General features: G+C 43.1%; 1 protein-coding gene across 1 annotated transcript in view; it reads left to right on the top strand.

Moving 5' to 3' along the window:
- Nucleotides 1-20148, top strand: part of DNAJC15 (DnaJ heat shock protein family (Hsp40) member C15) — a 90690-nt gene that overhangs the window by 19045 nt on the left and 51497 nt on the right. The window contains exon 2 of the mRNA XM_073614188.1: nucleotides 14860-14911. Coding sequence (XP_073470289.1) covers nucleotides 14860-14911 — 52 coding nt within the window. The remainder of the gene's footprint in view (nucleotides 1-14859; nucleotides 14912-20148) is intronic.

Below are 20148 nucleotides of genomic sequence, written 5' to 3'. Positions count from 1 at the left end.
AGATAAAAAGTTGCAACGACCGCCATTGTATTCTCTAGGGTCTTTGCTAAAAAAAAATATATAATGTTTTGGGGTTTTATGTAATTTTCTAGCAAACAATGATTTTTACATGTAGGAGAGAAATGTCAGAATTGGCCTGGGTGCTCCAGAACGCCTGAAGGTGCTCCCTGCATGTTGGGCCTCTGTATGTGGCCACGCTGTGTAAAAGTCTCACATGTGGTATCGCTGTACTCGGGAGTAATAGCAGAATGTGTTTTGGGGTGTAATTTGTGGTATGCATATGCTGTGTGTGAGAAATAACCTGCTAATATGACAATTTTGTGAAAGAAAAAAAAAAATCTTGATTTTGCAAAGAATTGTGTGAAAAAATGACAACTTCAAAAAACTCACCATGCATCTTTCTAAATACCTTGAAATGTCTTCTTTCCAAAAAGGGGTCATTTGGGGGGTATTCATACTTTTCTGGCATGTTAGAGTCTCAAGAATTTAGATTGGGTTGTCAGTACTTCAGGTGTGATCAATTTTCAGATATTGGCACCATAGCTTTTGGACTCTATAACTTTCACAGACCAAATAATATACACCAATTTGTACTTATTTTTACCAAAGATATGTAGCAGTATAAATTTTGGCCAAAATTTTATGAAGAAAAATTACTAATTTTGCTAAATTTTATAACAAACAAAGAAATTCATTTACCGAATTTTCAGTCTTTTTTTTTTATAGCGCAAAAAATAAAAAACCCAATGGTGATTAAATACCACCAAAAGAAAGCTCTATTTGTGTGAAAAAAGGACAAAAAATTCATATGGGTACAGTGTTGTATGACTGAGTAATTGTCATTCAAAATGTGAGAGCACCGAAAGCTGAAAATTGGTCTGGTTAGGAAGGGGGTTTAAGTGCCCAGTGGTCAAGTGGTTAAAGTGGTTGTAACCCCACTTGGTACTTTTCAAGCACTCTCCTGTCTTCCTTAATTCCAAGTGCCCTGTGTGTGTTTTTATTTTAAAAAATGCCGTTCTTTACCTTATATCCTAGTGCCACTCTACGCTCACATGACCGCCCGCCGTTTCCCCCTCGATCTGACAGCTGTAGTGGGCGGGGTTGAGAATCTCTTGCTGATGTCAGTCGGGAGGGGAGGAGAGAGGCCGCCGGTCACATCAGCGCAGAGTGGAGCTCTCAAATATAGTATAGAACACAACATTTTTTTAATAAAACACATACATCGGGCACTTGGCATTAAGGCAGACAGGTGGGTGCCTGAAAATTACCAAGTTATTTCGGCAGAAGAGGAGGGGCAGGCACTGACCCAGCTGACAGGAGGGATGGGGGGGGGTGGAGGAGGAGAACAGAGGAGAGCTGTGGATGACGGAGGGAGGTAAACTGACCACGATGTCAGGGCTCCACAGCCATGATAAACTCTGTTCAGTTTACGGGGGGATAGCAGAAACACCTCCTGTTATTCATGCTTTAGGGAAACAGGATACATTTTTTTTTTTTTTGCTTAACATACGCTTTAACTCAAAACGTGCTCACATTTTGAGTTAAAGTCAAGCAGAATCAATATACCCTGAGTTGGTCTCTGTTAACCCCCTACCATTTGCATCAGGACTATACCTGTTTAGGTTACTTTCTGTGTTATTATATTGGGACAACCACTAAACTCTGGGATGCTCTGGACTAACAGCCTACCCAATAGAGTCCGGGTGAACTCTAGACCGTTTATTGGTCAATGAAAATTTTTAGCCATATTAACTAATGTATGTGTGTTGTTTTTTTAAATCTTGCCTATAAAGTCCATTCTTTCCATTTTCCTTAAAGTCCTTCAAGACATGGATGAGCGAGTTTGTACTTTTAGGTATATACAGTTGATCCCCTGAAGATTTTGTAAGTTAGTTGATCCCATGAAGAAATGAATGGTCTAATATATATATATATATATATATATATATATATATATATATATATATATATATATATATATATATATATATATATAAATATATATATATTATACATTTTTTATTTTTTTATCATAAGTGTATTTTAAATGATTGAGACAGAATATCAACTAAAAATCCAGAAAAACACATGATACAAATGTTATGAATTGAGTTGCGATTCAGTGAGTAAAAATAAGTATTTGATCCCCTACCAACCAACAATAATTCTGGCTCCCACAGACTGGCTACAGTATGTGCTTATGTGGTACACGGGTTAGTCCTGTAAATTTAAGAAGGTGCTCCTAACGACAACACGTTATTTGTGTATAAAAGACACCTGTCCACAGAATCTTTCTTCCATTCAAGCCTCACAATCACGGGCAAGACCAATGAGCTGTCAAAGGACATCAGGGACAAGATTGTACCTGCACAAGACTGGAATGACAAGACCATCAGAAAGAAGCTTGGTGAGAAGGTGACAACTGTTGATTGTTCGCAAATGGAAGAAATACAAAATAATCATCAGTCGCCCTTAGTCTGGGGCTTCATGCAAAAGTTTGCCTCATTAGGTAAAGATGATCATGAGAAAAGTGAGGGATCAGCCCAGAACTACACAGGAAGAGCTTTTAAATGATCTCAAGGCAGTTGGGACCACAGTCACCAAACAAACCATTGGTAACACAATGCGCTGTCATGGATTGAAATTCTGCAGCACCCTCAAGATAACCCTCCTCAAGAAGACACATGTACAGGCCCGTCTGAAGTTTGCCAATGAACATCTAAACGATTCAGAGAAGGATTGGGAGAAAGTGCTGTGGTCAGATGAGACCAAAATTGAGCTCTTTGGCATTAATTCGACCTGCCGTGTTTGGAGGAAAAAAATGCTGACTATGACCCCAAGAACATAATCCCTACAGTCAGGCACGGAGGTGGAAACATGATGTGCTTTGTGGCTATTTCTCTGCTTAAGGTACATGCTGACTTTTCTGCATTGAGGGGCCATGTAATGTAAAATCTTGGATTAGAACCTTCTTCCCTCTGAAACACTGAGATCACTGAAGATGGGTCATGGATGGGTCTAAACTGCATGTTAGAGTGGATGTCGGCCAGCCACCCACAATCGTGGTGAGGAGAGACAGAACAGGGATCTGCCTATGTAAACGAGGCACATCCCTCCATTCTGTCAGGGGACAACTTTGAGATCTGCTGTTCCTAGTGATCAGGAACAGCGATTTCTTTGTCGTCACAGGCAGCCCAGCCCCCACACAGTTAGAACACAACCAGGGAACACAGCTATCCTCTTGATCGCCCCCTAGTGTTAACCCCTTCCCTAACATTTTCATTTATACATTGATCAGTGCATTTTTTTTATAGCACTGATCAATGTAATAAAGTCACTGGTCCCCAAAAAGTGTCACTTGAGGTCAGATTTGTCCGCTACAATGTCGAAGTCCCACTAAAAATCACAGATCGCCGCCTTTATCAGTAAAAAACAAAAAAACAAAAAATCCATAAATCTATCCCCTATTATGTATACACTAAAACTTTTTCACAAACCAATCAAACGCTTATTGTGAATTTTTTTTTTTTCTTTTTTATCAAAAATATGTAGCAGAATGCATATTGGCCTAAACTGATAAATACTTCAAAATGATCAAATGCCATCAAAAGAAAGCTCTATTTCTGGAAAAAGGACATCAATTTTGGTTGGGTACAGCATCACATGCCCGTGCAATTGTCAGGTAAAAGCGACGCAGTGCCGTATTGCAAAAAAATGGCCTGGTCATTAAGGGGGTAAAACCTTCCGGGGCTGAAGTGGTTAAAGAAGCTCTGTAAAGAAGAGTGGACCAAAATCCCTCCTGAGATGTGTGCAAACCTGGTAACCAACTACAAGAAACTACTTACCTGTGCTTGCCAACAAGGGTTTCTCCACCAAGCACTAAGGCCCCTTTCACACTGGGGCGGTAGGGGGCGTCGGCGGTAAAACAGCGCTATTTTTAGCGCTGTTTTACTGCGGTATTCGGCCGCTAGTGGTGCGGTTTTAACCCCCCGCTGGCGGCCGAAAAAGGGTTAAAACCACTAGTATAGCGCGGCTATAGCCGCGGTATAGCCACGCTGTCCCATTGATTTCAATGGGCAGGAGCGGTGAATACACCGCTCCAAAAATGCGGCTGACAGGAGATTTTTTCTTCTGCCAGCGCTCCGCTTCAGTGTGAAAGCCCTCGGGCTTTCACACTGAACAAACAGCGGAGGCTATTTTGGGGCGGTTTGCAGGTGGTATTTTTAGCGCAATAACGCCTGCAAACCGCCCCAGTGTGAAAGGGGCCTAAGTCATGTTTTGCTTTGGGATCAAATACTTATTTTTCCCACTGAACTACAACTCAACTTCTAACATTTGTATCGTGTTTTTTCTGGATTTTTGTTGATATTCTGTATCATTTAAGTGTAAGTGATTGGGTTTAAAACTACTGTAACCTCATCAGTGCATAAATCCTATCCTTCCTTCTATTAAAATTAACCTCTTAACTCTTGTCTCTAACAATAACTTAACCGTTTACCACTACTTCTTACCACTAGATTAACTTATTCAGTAAATCTGTGTGTATACCTAAAAGATTATAGTGCTCTAAAGAAATTTTTAGTGGAACACCACTGCTTCCATTACCTGGTGAATCAAAGACGGGTGGATAACCAAAAACGTCTAAAACCTAATCTAATGTCCTATTTAGGAAAAATCAGTAGCTGTTAGAAGGAGCCAGCCCTCGTTGCTATGTGTATGGCTTCAAAACAAATGACATTTCTAATCCATCTGGATACCTTTTCTTTTTTTAACCAATTGCAATGGTACTGTATTCAATTATATTAACATGTGAAAGAGTAAAGGCGGCATGAAGAAGGGTTAAATGATAAAATGTATTACATTTTATGAAAAAGTGTGCCAAGCATCCAATGTACCTAGTAAGATGATGAATTTGGAGTTGGTACAAGATAACCACTGATGAGATCAAGCCTGTTTAGACCAAATAGTAAGGAAACTAAAAACAAGTAAGTATTTGCAAAGCATATTTATTGAGTTTTACATTTTGACCAGATTTTTAGGTAGTGCTATTAAACCCTCCATGAAAGTAGCAGCGGACCTTGCATCAGTATTGTTTCCTGTCCCCTTTTTGTGTCCACAGCATAATGAGCCTTTGAAAGTTGGTTGTTTAAAAGGCATTGTACACTTTTTCATATGTTTTTGTTGTTTTAACGAGGTATAAGTGTAGTTTTGTTCCCTGTGTTAGTTTACCTTACCTTGTAATGATGGGCTCACATGTTGTGGCTGCAGTTTGTAGTGTCGTGGCTGATCGATTCCCCTATGTTCATGTATTCCTTTATCAATCTTGCCCTTATTCACTAAAGGGACATACAACTTCTTCTTGTTTTTCGGCCAAGGAGCATCCAATCAATGCTTCGACACTTCTCTGTGTTGCTTCACAAATGTGGGAGTGCTAATATGATAACCTATCTGCCCTTCATTACCTTTGCCTGCTTATGTCTGTTCCAAATCTAGTTACTATGAAGTTTTCACCTGCAAAACACTAGACTGAAAGACCCAGGGTTTGTGGGATATATAGTTTCTTTACAGGAAGTGTCAGTTCTTCGGCTACAGGCAGAGGTTATGCCATAACCTGTGCAGTGTCTTGCGGCATGCTTCATGCTTCAACAGAAACTGCTGACACCAGAATGTGAATATTTACTATCCTGTAGGCTGTGTGTACAAGGCTTCAAATGACCTCCTATAACTACAGGTGGAAAACACACTGTGTAGATAGTAAGGCTTATAATGCCCTTAATGTTACTCTATAGATTGACTGTGTTACATTGCAGGGTCTCCCTGGAGGCCACGCATAGCCACCCTGACATGGGGCATATGGCATTACAGGCAGTGCACAATGCATCTTAGGCAGTTGCTCATTACAGGCAGTTCATTAGGAATCGTGGGGAATGTAGTACTAATGTCTTAGATCATACTGATTGAAGTAGGGGGAAGAGCAGCAGAGATGCACATAAGGCAAAAAGAAGAAATCCCAAAGTGGGAGTAAACTTCCACCTCTGACTTGTACCTATAGGTAAGCCTACAATAAGGGCTGATGCTGCATCTGTCCCCCGCTGGCTCTAAGACTGAGAACTGAGAGGTCAAAGACTTAATCGCTCATTTCTCAGGGCTCTGTAAGCAGAGAGCTGGTGACCGTCAGTCACCAGCTCTCTGCTCTGCTACAGCCCCCAAAATCTGTAAGGTTGAATTCACACAGGACCCCCACCTCGCCCCCAACCCCCCCCCCCCCCAGTCCCGCTGACCTGCATGGCGACGATTGCCCATTCTGAGCCTGGTATAGAAATCCCCAGAGCTTAATCTCCTAAACGCACCCCATCAGGAGGTACCTTTAGGAGCATTGTAATTGGTCGGTGCCGTCACGTGGGCGGCGCGACCAATCAAAACCCGCGTAGCCCATCCTCTCAGCGGGGATGAAGAGAGAAAGCTGAGAGTATTTCTAAGCCCCGGAGCAATGAGGTGGGTATTCCAGGGCTCAGAATGGGCGATCGCTCCCCTGCAGATCTGCGGGACGGGGGGGGGGGGGGGGGGTCCTGTATAAGTTTACCTTAACGATTTTTCTGTAAAGGTGAATTTGCACTTTAAGCTTTTAGAGCAAAGCACAGAGAAGTAAAGATTTGTTTTTTAAGGTACTAAGCTAGATAATAACCAGGATGTTGTTCCTTGGGTTTAATACTACTAAAAATGCACCACTCCTGCACTCTGGTAAATATGAAGTTAGGTATTGTATTTGTACCAGCAACTTTGCAGAATTATAACCATCATGCAATGTTTTATTTCTTTCTGCTCTGCAGGTAGTGCCATACTTTTTTGGCAATCGCTCTGATGATTCGGCATATTTTTTTGTTTTCAGGACATTGAAATAAAATCAAAGTGCTTTGTTCACAGAATTTGAAATAAACTGTAGAAGGCATAAAAATACGAGGATGGCACATAAAAATAAATAAATAAAAAAGAATAGACGCCTCAGCAGAATGTAGGAATGTCAATGCTTGAGAATGGGATGTGAATCATTTCTGCTCAGTAGAAACATTCTTCAGGATTTGTAATACTTCCAGCTGGGGATAAAGCAGATGGCTTCCCTCCTGCTTTCAAGTTTCACTTACTGCTAATGTGTTGCACATGTAAATAACACTCTGCATGAAAGGTCTATGGGCCAAAGGAGAGGAAGTACTATGACAGCCTGTCTTGCATTGACACATAGCTTTTCTGAAAATGGAATCACTGTAATGAAGCTCCAATCCTTTTTATCTGTGTTTTTCCAACCTTACTTTATGTACCTCTATGAAGAGCTGTCATTACTTATAGCAGACAATGTTGAAGTGTGGCTCTGCATATAATTTCAAAACCCAATTGAGAATTAAAAAAAAAAAAAAAATTTCCAATAGATTTTATTGAGGGAAATTGCAGTACAGGGTATGACAATGATGGTAATACATTTTCATAAAACATTTGGCATAAACCATGTAGCCTAGGTGTTTACATGGGTGAATTGTAAAATAAGAGTAGTAAGAAAAACTTCATATAAGAAAAACTTCCATGCAGAGATAACTGGATTGATCATCTGTGGGGGATCCCTAAACTACAAGGTGGAACAAAAGAGGGGAAGAGTAAGGAAGGGTGGGGGGTGGGGCATACACCAATTATGCTGTAGAAAGACACTAGGATTGTGACTGAAGTCATGAGCTGGGTGCTCTCGGTTGGGATGCCGATGATTGGGATACCGTTGAGGAAGGAGTGTAGTCATGTTGAATGATGTTTTGGACCCCGAGTCCCACTAGTTATGAGTTCTTGGAGGTGACCTCTTTCCCAGGAGGTGTAGGGAGAGCCCCATAGTATGAGAATTCATTTTCAAAATTATTGAGTTCCTCTTGAGATAGTGTCGATTTCATGAAGGCCTGCCATCTGGAGTAGAGACGTGTGCTGGGGGCTTTGTGTTTGAGGTCGGTGTTGAGTTTGTCTTTGTATAACAAGTGTAAAAGCTCCCGTTTGATTTTCAAGATCTTTGAACAGCAGGGGGAAGTCTAATTTTTTTAAAATGGATCTTCGTGCGACTAGGAGACAGATCAGGATCCAGTCTTTGTGTGGTGGGTGGGTGTTAGGGGACCATGGTAGTAGTTGATTGTCCCAGTACCCGAAGATGAAGAGCAGGGGGTCTTTTGGCAATTTCAGCAGGGTTATACCATATATAAAAGCTATGACTTGATCCCAGAAGGTGGAAATGTAGGTGCATGCCCAGAAACGGTGCGTTAAGGAAGGTCTTGCCTGGTGGCATAGGGGGCAGGTAGCGGTGCCCTGGTTTTTCTTTTCCGAGAGGAAAGGTATATAGGTGCGGTGAAGAATTTTTAGTTGAGTTTCTCTCCAAGATTCATTGGGGACCAGTTGTAGGATTTTGTTGTAGCCTAGTAGAAGTTTATCTACTGTCTGTGTGTGGAAAGTCTCAGCATCTTCATCAGCAGCAAACTGGGGCAGTCGTAGGAGTGGTCCTTTTCAGGAGAGGTTTGTAGATTTCAGAGATAGTATAGGAGTCTTCTTGGAGCAGATGATCTGTAACGGTCACTTTGAATCTTTTGTGCTTCTCTCTGCATGAGTTGCGAATGAAGCTGACACATTGCCCAAAATGAAAAGCGTGGGACTAGGGCAGGGAGAATTTTTCAGCAATGACTGAGAAGGTGTGGGGTCCCATAGTGTAGAGAATTTGGTGAGGCCTTTTTGTTGCCAGAAGGAAAAAGGTTTGTGCTCCATCCCCGGGGGGAAGTTTGGGTTGCCCTGGATCAAAAGGTGCCTGCATGAAGGGGGAGAGTTTCAGACTTTTTCTTACTTCTCTCCAGGCTATGGCTGTGTCCTGTAAGAGGAGGTTATGTTGTATGGTTGAGGGAATAGATTTCCACTTGGAGTGAAGTTTATCCACCAAGGAGTAAGGGTGGGCCATTAGAGATTCAATGGGGTAGTTTGAATAGCGGGAAGATTGTGATATCTAGGACCGAAACAACTAATCGATCAATCGACTATGAAATTAATCGATTACTATTTTCATAATCGATTAATCGGCCAGTAACATAATGGGGTTAAAAAAGCTAAAATCAGCCCTATATAGTACAAAAAGAGCAAAAAATCTCTACTGTAAATATTACTTTCAATGTTGCACAGTAAAAAAACGAAGGGCTAATTTTTTTTTTTTTTTTTTTTTTTAACTCCATTATGTTACTAAATGTCTTAGGATTGGTTCCCACCCATGTGTTTTTGGTGCTTTTTGCAGAAATGCACTACAGTTCATTTAACGTTCATATTTATGCTTTTTTCAGCTGCTGTGTATTTGGAAAGGGTGCTTTTTTGTTCAATATACTTCAATGGAGAAGCTGCAGAAAAGCATGTGATATTACAGTTCTGTTTGAAAATCTGCAAAACAGTCTAGAATTGTTTTTTTCTTTAAATAAAAAAATTTGTTATGAGTCTGATGATATTTACCAGATTCAACCTCTAATAGTATATAGAGTATATCTCTTCTGTCTGTTATTCTCAGAGAGGATTAAAGATTTCACTCCCTAACCATATAGTTGGTTATTTATATTTACCACTGCATAGAGATATTTAAGAATAAATTGCCTTTTTTTTTAAACTTTACATATTAACTAAATTATACACCACACTTTTTTTTAAGGTTATTAACCGATTAATCGATTAATCGAAACAATAATCGGCCAACTAATCGATTATGAAAATAATCGTTAGTTGCAGCCCTAGTGATATCCAATCTAGGCCTATCCGGAGAAGACATGCTAGGTTGTATGCTCTGACAGGAAGACTAATACTCTCTTCGCACCCCTGGGAAGATATAATTTTGCAAAAGCAATACATGGTCGTTTATTCTGCCAGATAAATTTAGAGATAACTTTAAGATTTTAATATCTTTGTGTTGCAGAAGTAGTGGAATCGTTTGTGGGTACAATAAGCATGCAAAACTGACCATTTTTGCGAAGTGCCATCTTCCCAGGAGTGAGAGAGGCAGATCCATCCAGTTTCCCAATTCTTGGGGGGTTTTTTGACCAGAGGGGGGTAATTGAGGTGGTAAATAGAAGAAGGCAACTTCCCTATTTTGATGCCTAGGTCATGTGTGATTTGAACACTGTGAATGGGGGGCCCCAAGAAGGGTTGGAGAGGGTGCCTATCGGGAGGATTTCTCTTTTATTATAGTTAATGCGGAGAACCGAACAAAGTCTAAATTCATCGAATATTGTTTTAATAGTGGACATGTCAGAGGAGGGATTAGCTGAGAAGATGAGAACATCATCGGCGAAGAGGGAGGTGCGTAGTTCATGTTCACCAATGCTAATCCCATGTAGTGGGGCCTTTTGGGTTAAGTATCTAGAAAGGGGTTCCAATACAAGATTAAATAGCAGCGGGGATAGGGGGCAGCCTTGTCTCATGCCCTTGTGGAGGTGGAATTCATCCGAGAGGAGGCCAGCCACCACAAGTCTGGCCGCGGGGGATGTGTACATAGGGTTTTATGAGATGTTTAAAGGGGCCAGTAAACCCCATTTTTGACATGGCCATTGAAAGCCACTCAAAGCTAAGGTTATTGAAGACTTTCTCTGCATCCAAAGTGATGATGGCGAAGTCACCCCCCCCCCCATTTAGCATGTTCTAGCACCATCATTAGCTTTTGGATATTTAACGCGGCTGTTTTCCCTTTCCCAAAACCTGACTGAGCAAGGTGTATCAGAGAAGGAATGATGGTGGCTACAATTTTAGAGAGGATTTTAACGTCCAAATTTAAAAGTGATATGGGTCGATGGGAACCCGGTTCTAGGGGGTCTTTTCCCTTTGATGATGGCTTGATTCCACGTTGGTAAGTAGGGGCCACCTGACCATATACCCGTGTAAACATTGAGGAGGGTGGGTTCTGTTATTTTTTTGCAGGGTTTTATAGAATTCCCCTGTAAACCCATCAGGACCCGGTGCTTTAGAGGCAGCTAGATTGTGAATGGTTTGTAGATATTTCAGATAGGGAAATGGGTACATTTAGGGCCTCAAGTTGGGAAGGAGTGACTGGGTAGAGATCTTTTATCAAGGAATGTTTGTGCAACTTTTTTGTCAATTTGGTCAGTGGCATTTAGTGGTGAATAGTATTGTAGCATGACTTTATTGATTTCCTGTTGCGAGTATTTAATGGTGCCTGAGTTGTCTCATAAAGCGGTGATATGTGTAGGGCGGAAAGGGCCTTTGCAAAACCTTGCCAGCAATTTGCCTGCTTTGTCGCCAAATTTGTGGAGAGTGGTGTCCATATGGGTCCTTTTTGTCAGTTCGAGTGTATCTGCCCCGGTGTCAAAAGCACTTTTGGCTGCCTGCCGGCCATTCAGTTCTGTTTTCAGGGGAGTCTAGGGTATATAGGGGGCGTTGTGCCAGTCGGAGTCTGGTGCTAGCCGTCTTATAATTTGCTAGGGTGTTTATTTTTGTAAGAATAGTCATAGGAAGTGATCAGGCCTCTATGGAAAGCCTTACCAGCTTCCCAAAAAAGGTTTGGGTTGTCAGTGTGTGAGGAGTTGGCTGTTGAAAATTCTTTCCATGCTTTCTCCATGTATCGTTGGAAGTCAGAGTTGTTTTGGAGATGGGATGGAAAGCGCCATATTCTGGGGTTGGGATGTAAGTTGGGGTTGTCGAGAGTTGCCACAATTGGGGTGTGGTCTGATATGGCTATCTGCTCCAGAGATCATCGGGACGAGGCTCTCCGTACAGAAAAGGTCATCGATTCTGGTGAAGATGTTGTGTGGATTACAGTAAAGTGAATTCCTGTCCACTGGGTGTAAGAGTCGCCAGATTTTGTGGAAGTGGAGAAAGTCCATAGTGGATGTGAGGTGTGTTTAAATCAGATGTTTTGGGTAGTTCGCAAGGACGTTTGAGTGTGGCTCTGTCATCTGTCGGGTGCAGCGTGGTGTTGAAGTCCCCCCCCCCCAACTATATGGGGGATGTGCAGGTTGCGTAGTAACCAAGTGGACATCTCGCCATAGAATTGTTTACCAGGGCTATTGGGAGCATGGATATTGGATATCACGGGATCTCTGTTTCCTAAGTGAATATGTGCAGAGAAGGAGCCACCCTGACTGTCAGTGTCTACGGACTTGACTTCACAGGGGAGGTTTTTGTGAATCAAGATGAGAACCCCGGGTTTGCATCCAACTGCATTGGAGCCCAGAACAGTGCCTACCCAAAGTTTTCTCATGCGATGAAAATCGAGGAATGATAGGTGGGCCTCCTGGAGTAGGGCAATGTCGGTTTTGAGTCTCTTAAAATGGCGGAGGATTTTAAGACTTTTGGTGGAGGACCTAAGCCCTTTCATGTTCCAAGAGGTGATTTTCATAGGGGGAACTTTTTTGGGGGGATTTGGGCTGGTATTATGGTTATATTGGGTTTTGACCTGAAGAGAGGAACTGTTACTTTAGTGTGGAGCGTTGTGGTTTTCATGTGGTAGTTAGGTGGTACCTGGGGTTCTGGTGTTTGGGGTAGAGGGTGGTATAGGGTAGAGGTGAGTGAAGTGGTGAGGGATTTGGAGGGGTAAGAGCATGAAATAAACATATTACTAAATATTGAGAGAACTTCACTTTTTTCCGCATGGATTCACTGTATAGGCCAGCTCCCAGTACTGTGCCAAATGTTGCAGTGGAGGCATGCCCATAACTCTATGATATAATTTGCAGCAAGCTCAGGTTGTGTATGAAGGAGGGAAGGTGGCTGTATGCAGTAAGGCCATAGGGATATTTCAGAGCAATGGAGATAGAGTAAGGTTAAAGACAACAAAAATAATACATAATATCAAGGCCTGCCAGTTAGTTGGAGGCTATAACCGAATACAATGTTGGTGTAGGTAGAGACCAACCTGGGATAGGCTATAAGGGAGCTTACATGCGCCCGTTGGTGATCAGAGGGGATTTTGCATTTACCGAATCAACATGGGGTAGAGCGATGGTCAGGTCCAGAGTATCTGAAACGTTTTGGAGAAGGCTTTCCGTGGACTTCTTTGGTCCAGTGGGCGATTATTTGGGGCAACCCTGGATGAGGGGTTGGAGTGCGAATCTGCGTGTAGTGTATGCAGGAAGGCTTGTGCTTCAGAAGGATCTTGGAAGGAGAACTGGTCACCGTTGGGGGGCCTTGAGGCGGAGAATTGCAGGGAAAGCTAAAGTGAATTTCACCTGTCGCTGGTCGAGTTCCGTGTAGATGTGTTGGAAAGCCTTTTTTTTTTTTTTTTTTTTTTGAGACTCCAATGGAGTAGTCCGCGAAAATCAGAACTTTGATTCCATCTGTCTGAAGGGATCTAGACTGCCTGAACTTTTGCAGGATGGTAGCTTTGCCGAGTAGTTTAAGTATTTAGCGATGATTGGGCGGGGAGTCTTGCGGTCAGTGGTGAAAGCTCCCATGCTGTGGGCAAGTTTTACTGTGCAGGGGCCTGGAAGGCCTAAAGCTTCTGGGATGCATCTGGTGCAGAAACCAGTAAGGGCTGATGCTTGTAGGGATTCTGGGATGCCCACAGATCGCTCCTTTTGGATCTATTTTGCAAATCGTCCAGTTTTCGAAGTACATATTGGTTTGTTTTGTCCTGTGCTTGCTTCGTGGCTTGTGCCTGGTATAGTAGTTCTTCCACATTGGAGAGGCAGTGTGCTACCTCGTTTAGCCTGGTTGCATGCCGCCGCTTACCTCCTTGTCTGGCACGTCCACCGTGTCATCCAACAAGGCAGAGACAGTGGCCCTGATTTGCAGCTGGGCCGTCAGGACCATCTGCATTCGCGAGCCGTTTTTTTCCACAAATCGATCCATGGGTGAGCGGGGGGTCACCCGTGGGGGCTGCGGGCAGCAGTGGAGGGTCGGGCAGGTTTTTTAGGCCGATTCGAGGGTCGTGCTGTGGGAGCTGATGAGGGAGACAGCTACTCTATGCGGCGCCGGAATCGGAAGTCCCAAATGAGAATTAATGCCTACACCACTCTTTTTACTGCTGCTCAAAGTAAAGCGCCATAAAATTTGTTTTTTATTTAAAAAGCCGTGTTGAGCATTAATAGCGACTTGGTGCCTAAGTAGGCCATACCTGCGAAACAATTATTACAGAAGTCATAGAGTATCTTGCATGATCACTGGTAATGTACTTCCTGAGGCTTGTGTTGTGTAGCTTTCTCTTCTGCTGCCTTTTTGAATCTTATGATTTAGTATTGGCTTTTTAATTTATTGGCTTTTGCTATATGACTGTTCCAGTTACTAGTATGGGGAGGTATTGTCATTAAATTATTGATAGAGAATGACAGACGGCAATAAAAAAAATTACCAGAAATATGAATCTTTCTGCAGTCAAAAAGGTGGTGTGTGTGTGTGTGTGTGTGTGTGTGTGTGTGTGTCCTTTTTTTAAATTGCTATTCTCATGGCTAGCATTCACATCTAACATATCTTGCATGGTTTTGCTTATGGCCATAGCAATAAATAGAATTGCAGAATGCATGTGCTGACCAAGCAGGGTAGATGTACTAGGTAGTAATATCTCTCTAGATTGGGGATAGGTAAGTAACGGACTAAGGTGGGGCCTAGAGTGAGGGTTGCTTTGATATAAGTGTAACCACAACAGAATATACTATATAATAGAATGATTGTCTTTTACTATTGCACTAATATACTACAAATGACTGTACATTTGATTTTCCTTAAGTTTTTTTCCCACAAGCACTTGTACAGTATTTTGGTTGCTTTTTCATGTATGTATGTATGTGGTTTTATTGCAACTTTGTTAAAGATGTATGTTTATATTTATTTAAATATATGAACATAAACTTTTTTGTTTCTTTTTAGGGAGGGACATTGATGGCTGTGGGTCTTGGAGTTGCAGCTGCAGCTTTTGCAGGTACGCATAATAACATTTTGTGTTTATTTCCTCTTTGGTAAGTGAGATTTTAAAGGGAAAAGCCAACTTTAGTGGTGGTGGGTCAAACATTCCTCTTAAAGCAAACCTGCTTTCATGGTGGTGGGTCAAGGTCAATGATTCCTTTTTCTAAAGCTAGATGTGTCTTGACTGAAGAATTTGGATTGAAGCCAAAAATCTGTATATATTATACAATCATTTATTGGTGTTGGACTTCTAATTGCTATTATAATGTCTATATAAGTGCTGTATACTTTGCATATATTACCCTTTTTGTTAGCCAAAACACACTCCCCTCTGTGGCTCTTTGCAACTAATTTTATAAATCAAATAGAATTTGATTTACAGGAAGGATCATCTCGCACCCCTATTCTCACCAGTCTAGCTGGCGTGTAATGGACGTGCAGGAGTTCATATAACTGGGACAACCTTTGGGCCACATTTAGGGAGCATAGGGGAACTGAAGAGCGCTTCCTCCCATTGGTTCTCCTCTAAGGCTCCTATATCCCTTCCCCACTTGGATATGGTCCCTTCTGGGCTGTCAGGTAGGAAGTTGTTGAGCAGCATAGCATAGCTGCACGAGATAAACCCTTTATTCGAGGTTACTTCCCTCATGTAATTGGAAATGGGCGTGGGGCTCTGGGTCCACACAGCACTGTCCAGTTGGGCCTTAACAGCGTGTTAGAGTTGGAAATAATAAAACGGCATGGAGCCAGGGAGTTTAAATTCCGACTGTAAAGCATTGAAAGGGCGAATATTTGTGTCATGTGTAATCTCATATTGTTGCAATCTCCTGCCATTTGTAATTTCTTCAACTCCAAATATCGCTTGTTTCCCCAAATGGGGCTAAACCTGGTGAAACCCTCTACTTGTTGTAAAGCCCTAGCTTTGTTCCATACTTTCTGCATCAAGTTGTCGGTAGGAAATGGCTTGTTTGATTTGGAAAACCTCAGCACCTCCAGGCCCCCCCCCCCCATTGTAGACCGGAGAAGGTGCACCGTAGGGTCCACCAAATTACACACCGGAGCACTAGGTTGGCTCAGAACCCTAGCTATGTGTTGGAGTTGGGAGGCCAGACAGTACAGCCGTAGATTTGGAAGTACCATCCCACCTGCTTCCTTAGGACGCTGCAACTGTTCCAATTTTACCCTTGCTGTTGAGTTTAGCCAAATAAGGGACCTAAAAATGGAGTTAATAACCCAAAATTGCTTTAGTAGGACAACCATGGGGGAGTTGTGGAGTATATAAAGGAGCTGTGGCATCAAGATCATTTTGATCAAGTTTATCCTGCCCACCGGGGATAGTTTCAATCTAGACCACACATTTACCCGATCCCTGCAGTGATTCAATAGAGGGGACAAATTTAAAGTGATGTATTCTGGAGGGTTAGGTGTAACCTGTATGCCCAGATACCTGAATTCTGTGGAAACAGGGATGTCTAGTAGATTTGTCACCTGCGGGCCCAATTTCTTATCTAATAGCATGAGAGTGGACTTGGTCCAGTTAATCGCTAAACCTGAATAGTGGACAAACGTTCGGACAACCAAGAGAGAGTAATGCCCTGTCCCCATATTATTGGAAGTGGATTGTAGATTGACAAATAACCTGTGTAAGTTTATGGCCGTAGATTTCTGAGACATGAACCCCGCTTGATCCGAATGATTTATGGAAGCTATAAACTTGTTCAGTCTTAGGGCCAGCACCTTAACCAGTATTTTCACATCTGATTGCAGAAGGGATATTGGCCTATATGAGCCTGGGTCTAAGGGGTCCTTACCAGGTTTCAATAGTAAGACTATAATGGCTTTAGTCATAGAGGGAGGAAGGCACCCGGTTGTTTTGGCAGCATTAAATACCCCCAACAATCTATGCAATAGCTGTTCGCCATATTGCTTATACACCTCGGCTGGGATACCATCCTCCCCTGGCGCTTTGGAGTTGGGGAACATTCCGGTCACTATATGTAGTTCCTCTAGTGTCAGAGGAGCATCCAGTTGTTGTCTAACTGTGTCTGACAGAGTAGGTAGCTCTACCCCTTCAAGATAAGCGTGTAAGGAATTGTTAGTGTAGTTCTGCTGAGAAAGGTATAAATCAGAATAATATGAACTTAAGAGCCTTCATAATATTGTCCGGGGAATTGGTCACCTTTCCATCCGATGCCCTTAAGGCACCAATGGATGGCGATGTCTGTCAAGAATGGGCAATTTTAGCTAAATGGCGACCAGTATGTTCACCCTCCTCAAAAAAGGCAAGCTTGCTGAAGAAGCGTTTCCGCTCTGCCGCCGAGGCGGTGAGCTGACACTGCGCATCCTGAGCAGATAACCATGCGTCCCTATGATCCTCAGTGGGGTTAGAGACAATTTTGATCTCCAGTTCATGCACCAATCGCTCCACCCCTTCCCTTTGTGCATTGGAAGCCCTTTTTGAATGCATTAACTTTTCTAATAATCAGCCCCCGAAGAAAGGCCTTGAATGTCTCCCACGCCACCCCCAAATCTGGGTGCCCCGCCCGATCACACCAAAAATCTGTAATTTTTTGGGCCTGGTACGGTAGGAGATTAAGCCAGAAGGCATTTAGCTTCCAAGGGGCTCTAAGTAGTGTTGAAGGGGGACAGACCTCCAGACTAAGAATCAGTGGAGAGTGATCTGAAATCCCCCTCAGTGCATATTTTATCTCTGCCGCTGATCAGACAGCTGTATCTAAACAGAGGCATAGGTCAATGCGTGATGACGACCTATGTGATTTTGAAAAGCATGAGAGTTGGCTCTTCCAAGGCTTCCTACTTCTCCACATATCCAACCAGCCCACCTCCTCGACAAGTTTTCTCAGGGCTGTTCGGCATACGCCTCTCCCTGCTGCAACCGGTGGTGTTTGTCTAATTAGGGGTCCAAGTAATAGTCACCCAAGATATACAGAGGTACATCCGGATGACCCAACTAAAATTCCAGCACCGCCCACAGGACCTGATGACTATACAGAGGTGGGATTTATAAAACGGCAATTATACATTTTCAAAGAAAACAGGCGGCAATGTAAAATGATATATCTTCCCTCCAGTATCCACCACACTATCCAGTTCCTGGTGGTCTAGTGAGCCATGTATCCACACACTCACCCGTCTGGAAAAGGAGGTGTAAGTGGAGTGATGGGCCTTGCCCACCCACTGGAATTTGAGGCAAGACAGGGAGTCAGGGGTGAGGTGAGTCTCCTGTAATGCACAGATAGCAGGGAGATATTTTCTCAGAGATGTGGAAACCATTGTTAGCTTGAGGGGGTCACCCAGCCCCCTAACATTCCACGACAACACATTCATCCCCCCATGGTAAATACATATCGTAGCACTTGAAAAATAGCACATTCCACTTTTTTCCAGATCTCGTCCCCCCTTCCCAAGCCCATTGGACGGGACCCCGCAAGGGCCCGGGCACACAGCAAAAAAAAACATAATGTCTGAGTACCTAAGTGTTGTGTTCTCTGTACTGCACTGCATGAATAGTTCCAAAGAAACTGAACCGCTGAGTGCAACGGCACTCTAAACTCAATCTGTTGAATTGCGGCCTTAGGTGTGACCGTAAGCAGATGGTGTAATGCCCTTGTCTCTGCCAAGATCCCAAAGGCACTTAGGAGAATACTTGCAATGAAGGATTGAATAACAGGTAGGTTAATAAGACAGTTCCTGTCTCCCGCTGGCATCACAACCACCAGCAGGGGAGCCACATTAGACAATTCGTGACACAACCGCTTGCCGACCAGCCGCCTCAGTTTTACTGCGACAGAATGGCACGGCTGGGTGAAACGGTATGTTACGTCGCTTCTCCTTTTGGTCACTTTTTGTACGCCCGTAGCATGTGCCCGACCTCGATGCGAGTGCCCGGCGGGCGTTATGACGGCAGGGCTCCCGCAATCGCTCGTGACAAAGCGAGAACCGGGATCTGTGTGTGTAAACACACAGATCCTGGTTCTTTCGGGGAGAGGAGACAGATCGTGTATTCATACTATGTAGGAACACCGATCTGTCTCCTATTCAGTCCCACTCCCCCACAGTTAGAACACACACTAGGGAACAGAACCCCTTAATCGACCCCTAGTGTTAACCCCTTCCCTGCCGGTGACAGTTACCCATTTTTATAACCCTGATCGCTGTATAATTCTCAATGGTTTCAAAAATGTGTCAGAAGTGTCCGATGTGTCCACCATGTCGCAGCCCCGATAAAAATCGCAGATCGCCGCCATTACTAGTAAAAAAAAAAAAAAAAAAAAGCCATAAATCTATCCCCTATTTTGTGGACGCTGTAACTTTTGCGCAAACCAATCGATATACGCTGACTGTTTTTTTGGTTATAAAAAAATATAAACAAATATGTAGAATACATATCGGCCTAAACTCAGGAAAATTTTTTTTATTTTTTTTTTTTTTGATAAGAAATGTGGGATAGTTGTTATAGCAAAAAGTAAGAGATTTTTCAAAATTGTCGCTCTTCTTTTGTTTATAGCGCAAAAAATAAAAACCGCAGAGGCGATCAAATACCACAAAAAGAAAGCTCTATTTGTGGGGAAAAAAAGGACGCCAATTTTGTTTGGGTACAGCGTCGCACAACCACGCAATTGTCCATTAAAGCAACAGAGTGCAGAAGCAGCCAAGTCTTCCGGGGCTGAAGTGGTTAATCACAGGGTAGGAATTTGCTCCGCACGTGTTCTTCGTAGGGAGAACAACAAATCAACTCTTGTTCCCAGCACATCATAAATCCGTTGCATAGCAATGTAGAAAAGAGGCAGCATTCAAACATAATACTGTCCTGGCACATGTGAGCCGGTGCCACCTGGAGCAGGTCAAATCTCTTCACCTGCTGGTCACCTGGCCTGGCGAAAAGCATTTTCACTTGTATCCAACCACGCAGATGCATCAGCTGCCTTTTCAAAGAAATTGGCCTGGCCTCTCGCAGTGATGCGGAGCCTCGCCGCATAGAGCATAGCATTAGGCGCCTGTAATTTCTGTAGCCTTTTCTTGGCCTCAGGGAAACGAGCCCTTCTTTTCTGAACATCAGAGGAAAATTCAGGATAAAAGGAGACACCCGCCCCGTTAAACTGCACATTTTGTCTTTCCCTGGCAGGATAATCTCTCTATCTCTGTAATGCAGCATTCGTGCCAGGATGGGACAAGGGGGATGCCCCGGGGAAGGGGCCACATGGGGTATCTGTCAGCTCTCTCTACAGCATA

This window comes from Aquarana catesbeiana, linkage group LG02, assembly GCF_042186555.1.
Source record: "Aquarana catesbeiana isolate 2022-GZ linkage group LG02, ASM4218655v1, whole genome shotgun sequence".
Classification (NCBI taxonomy): domain Eukaryota; kingdom Metazoa; phylum Chordata; class Amphibia; order Anura; family Ranidae; genus Aquarana; species Aquarana catesbeiana.
The sequence above is the reverse complement of the archived record's forward strand: the minus strand, read 5'-3'. Positions and strand labels throughout refer to the sequence as shown.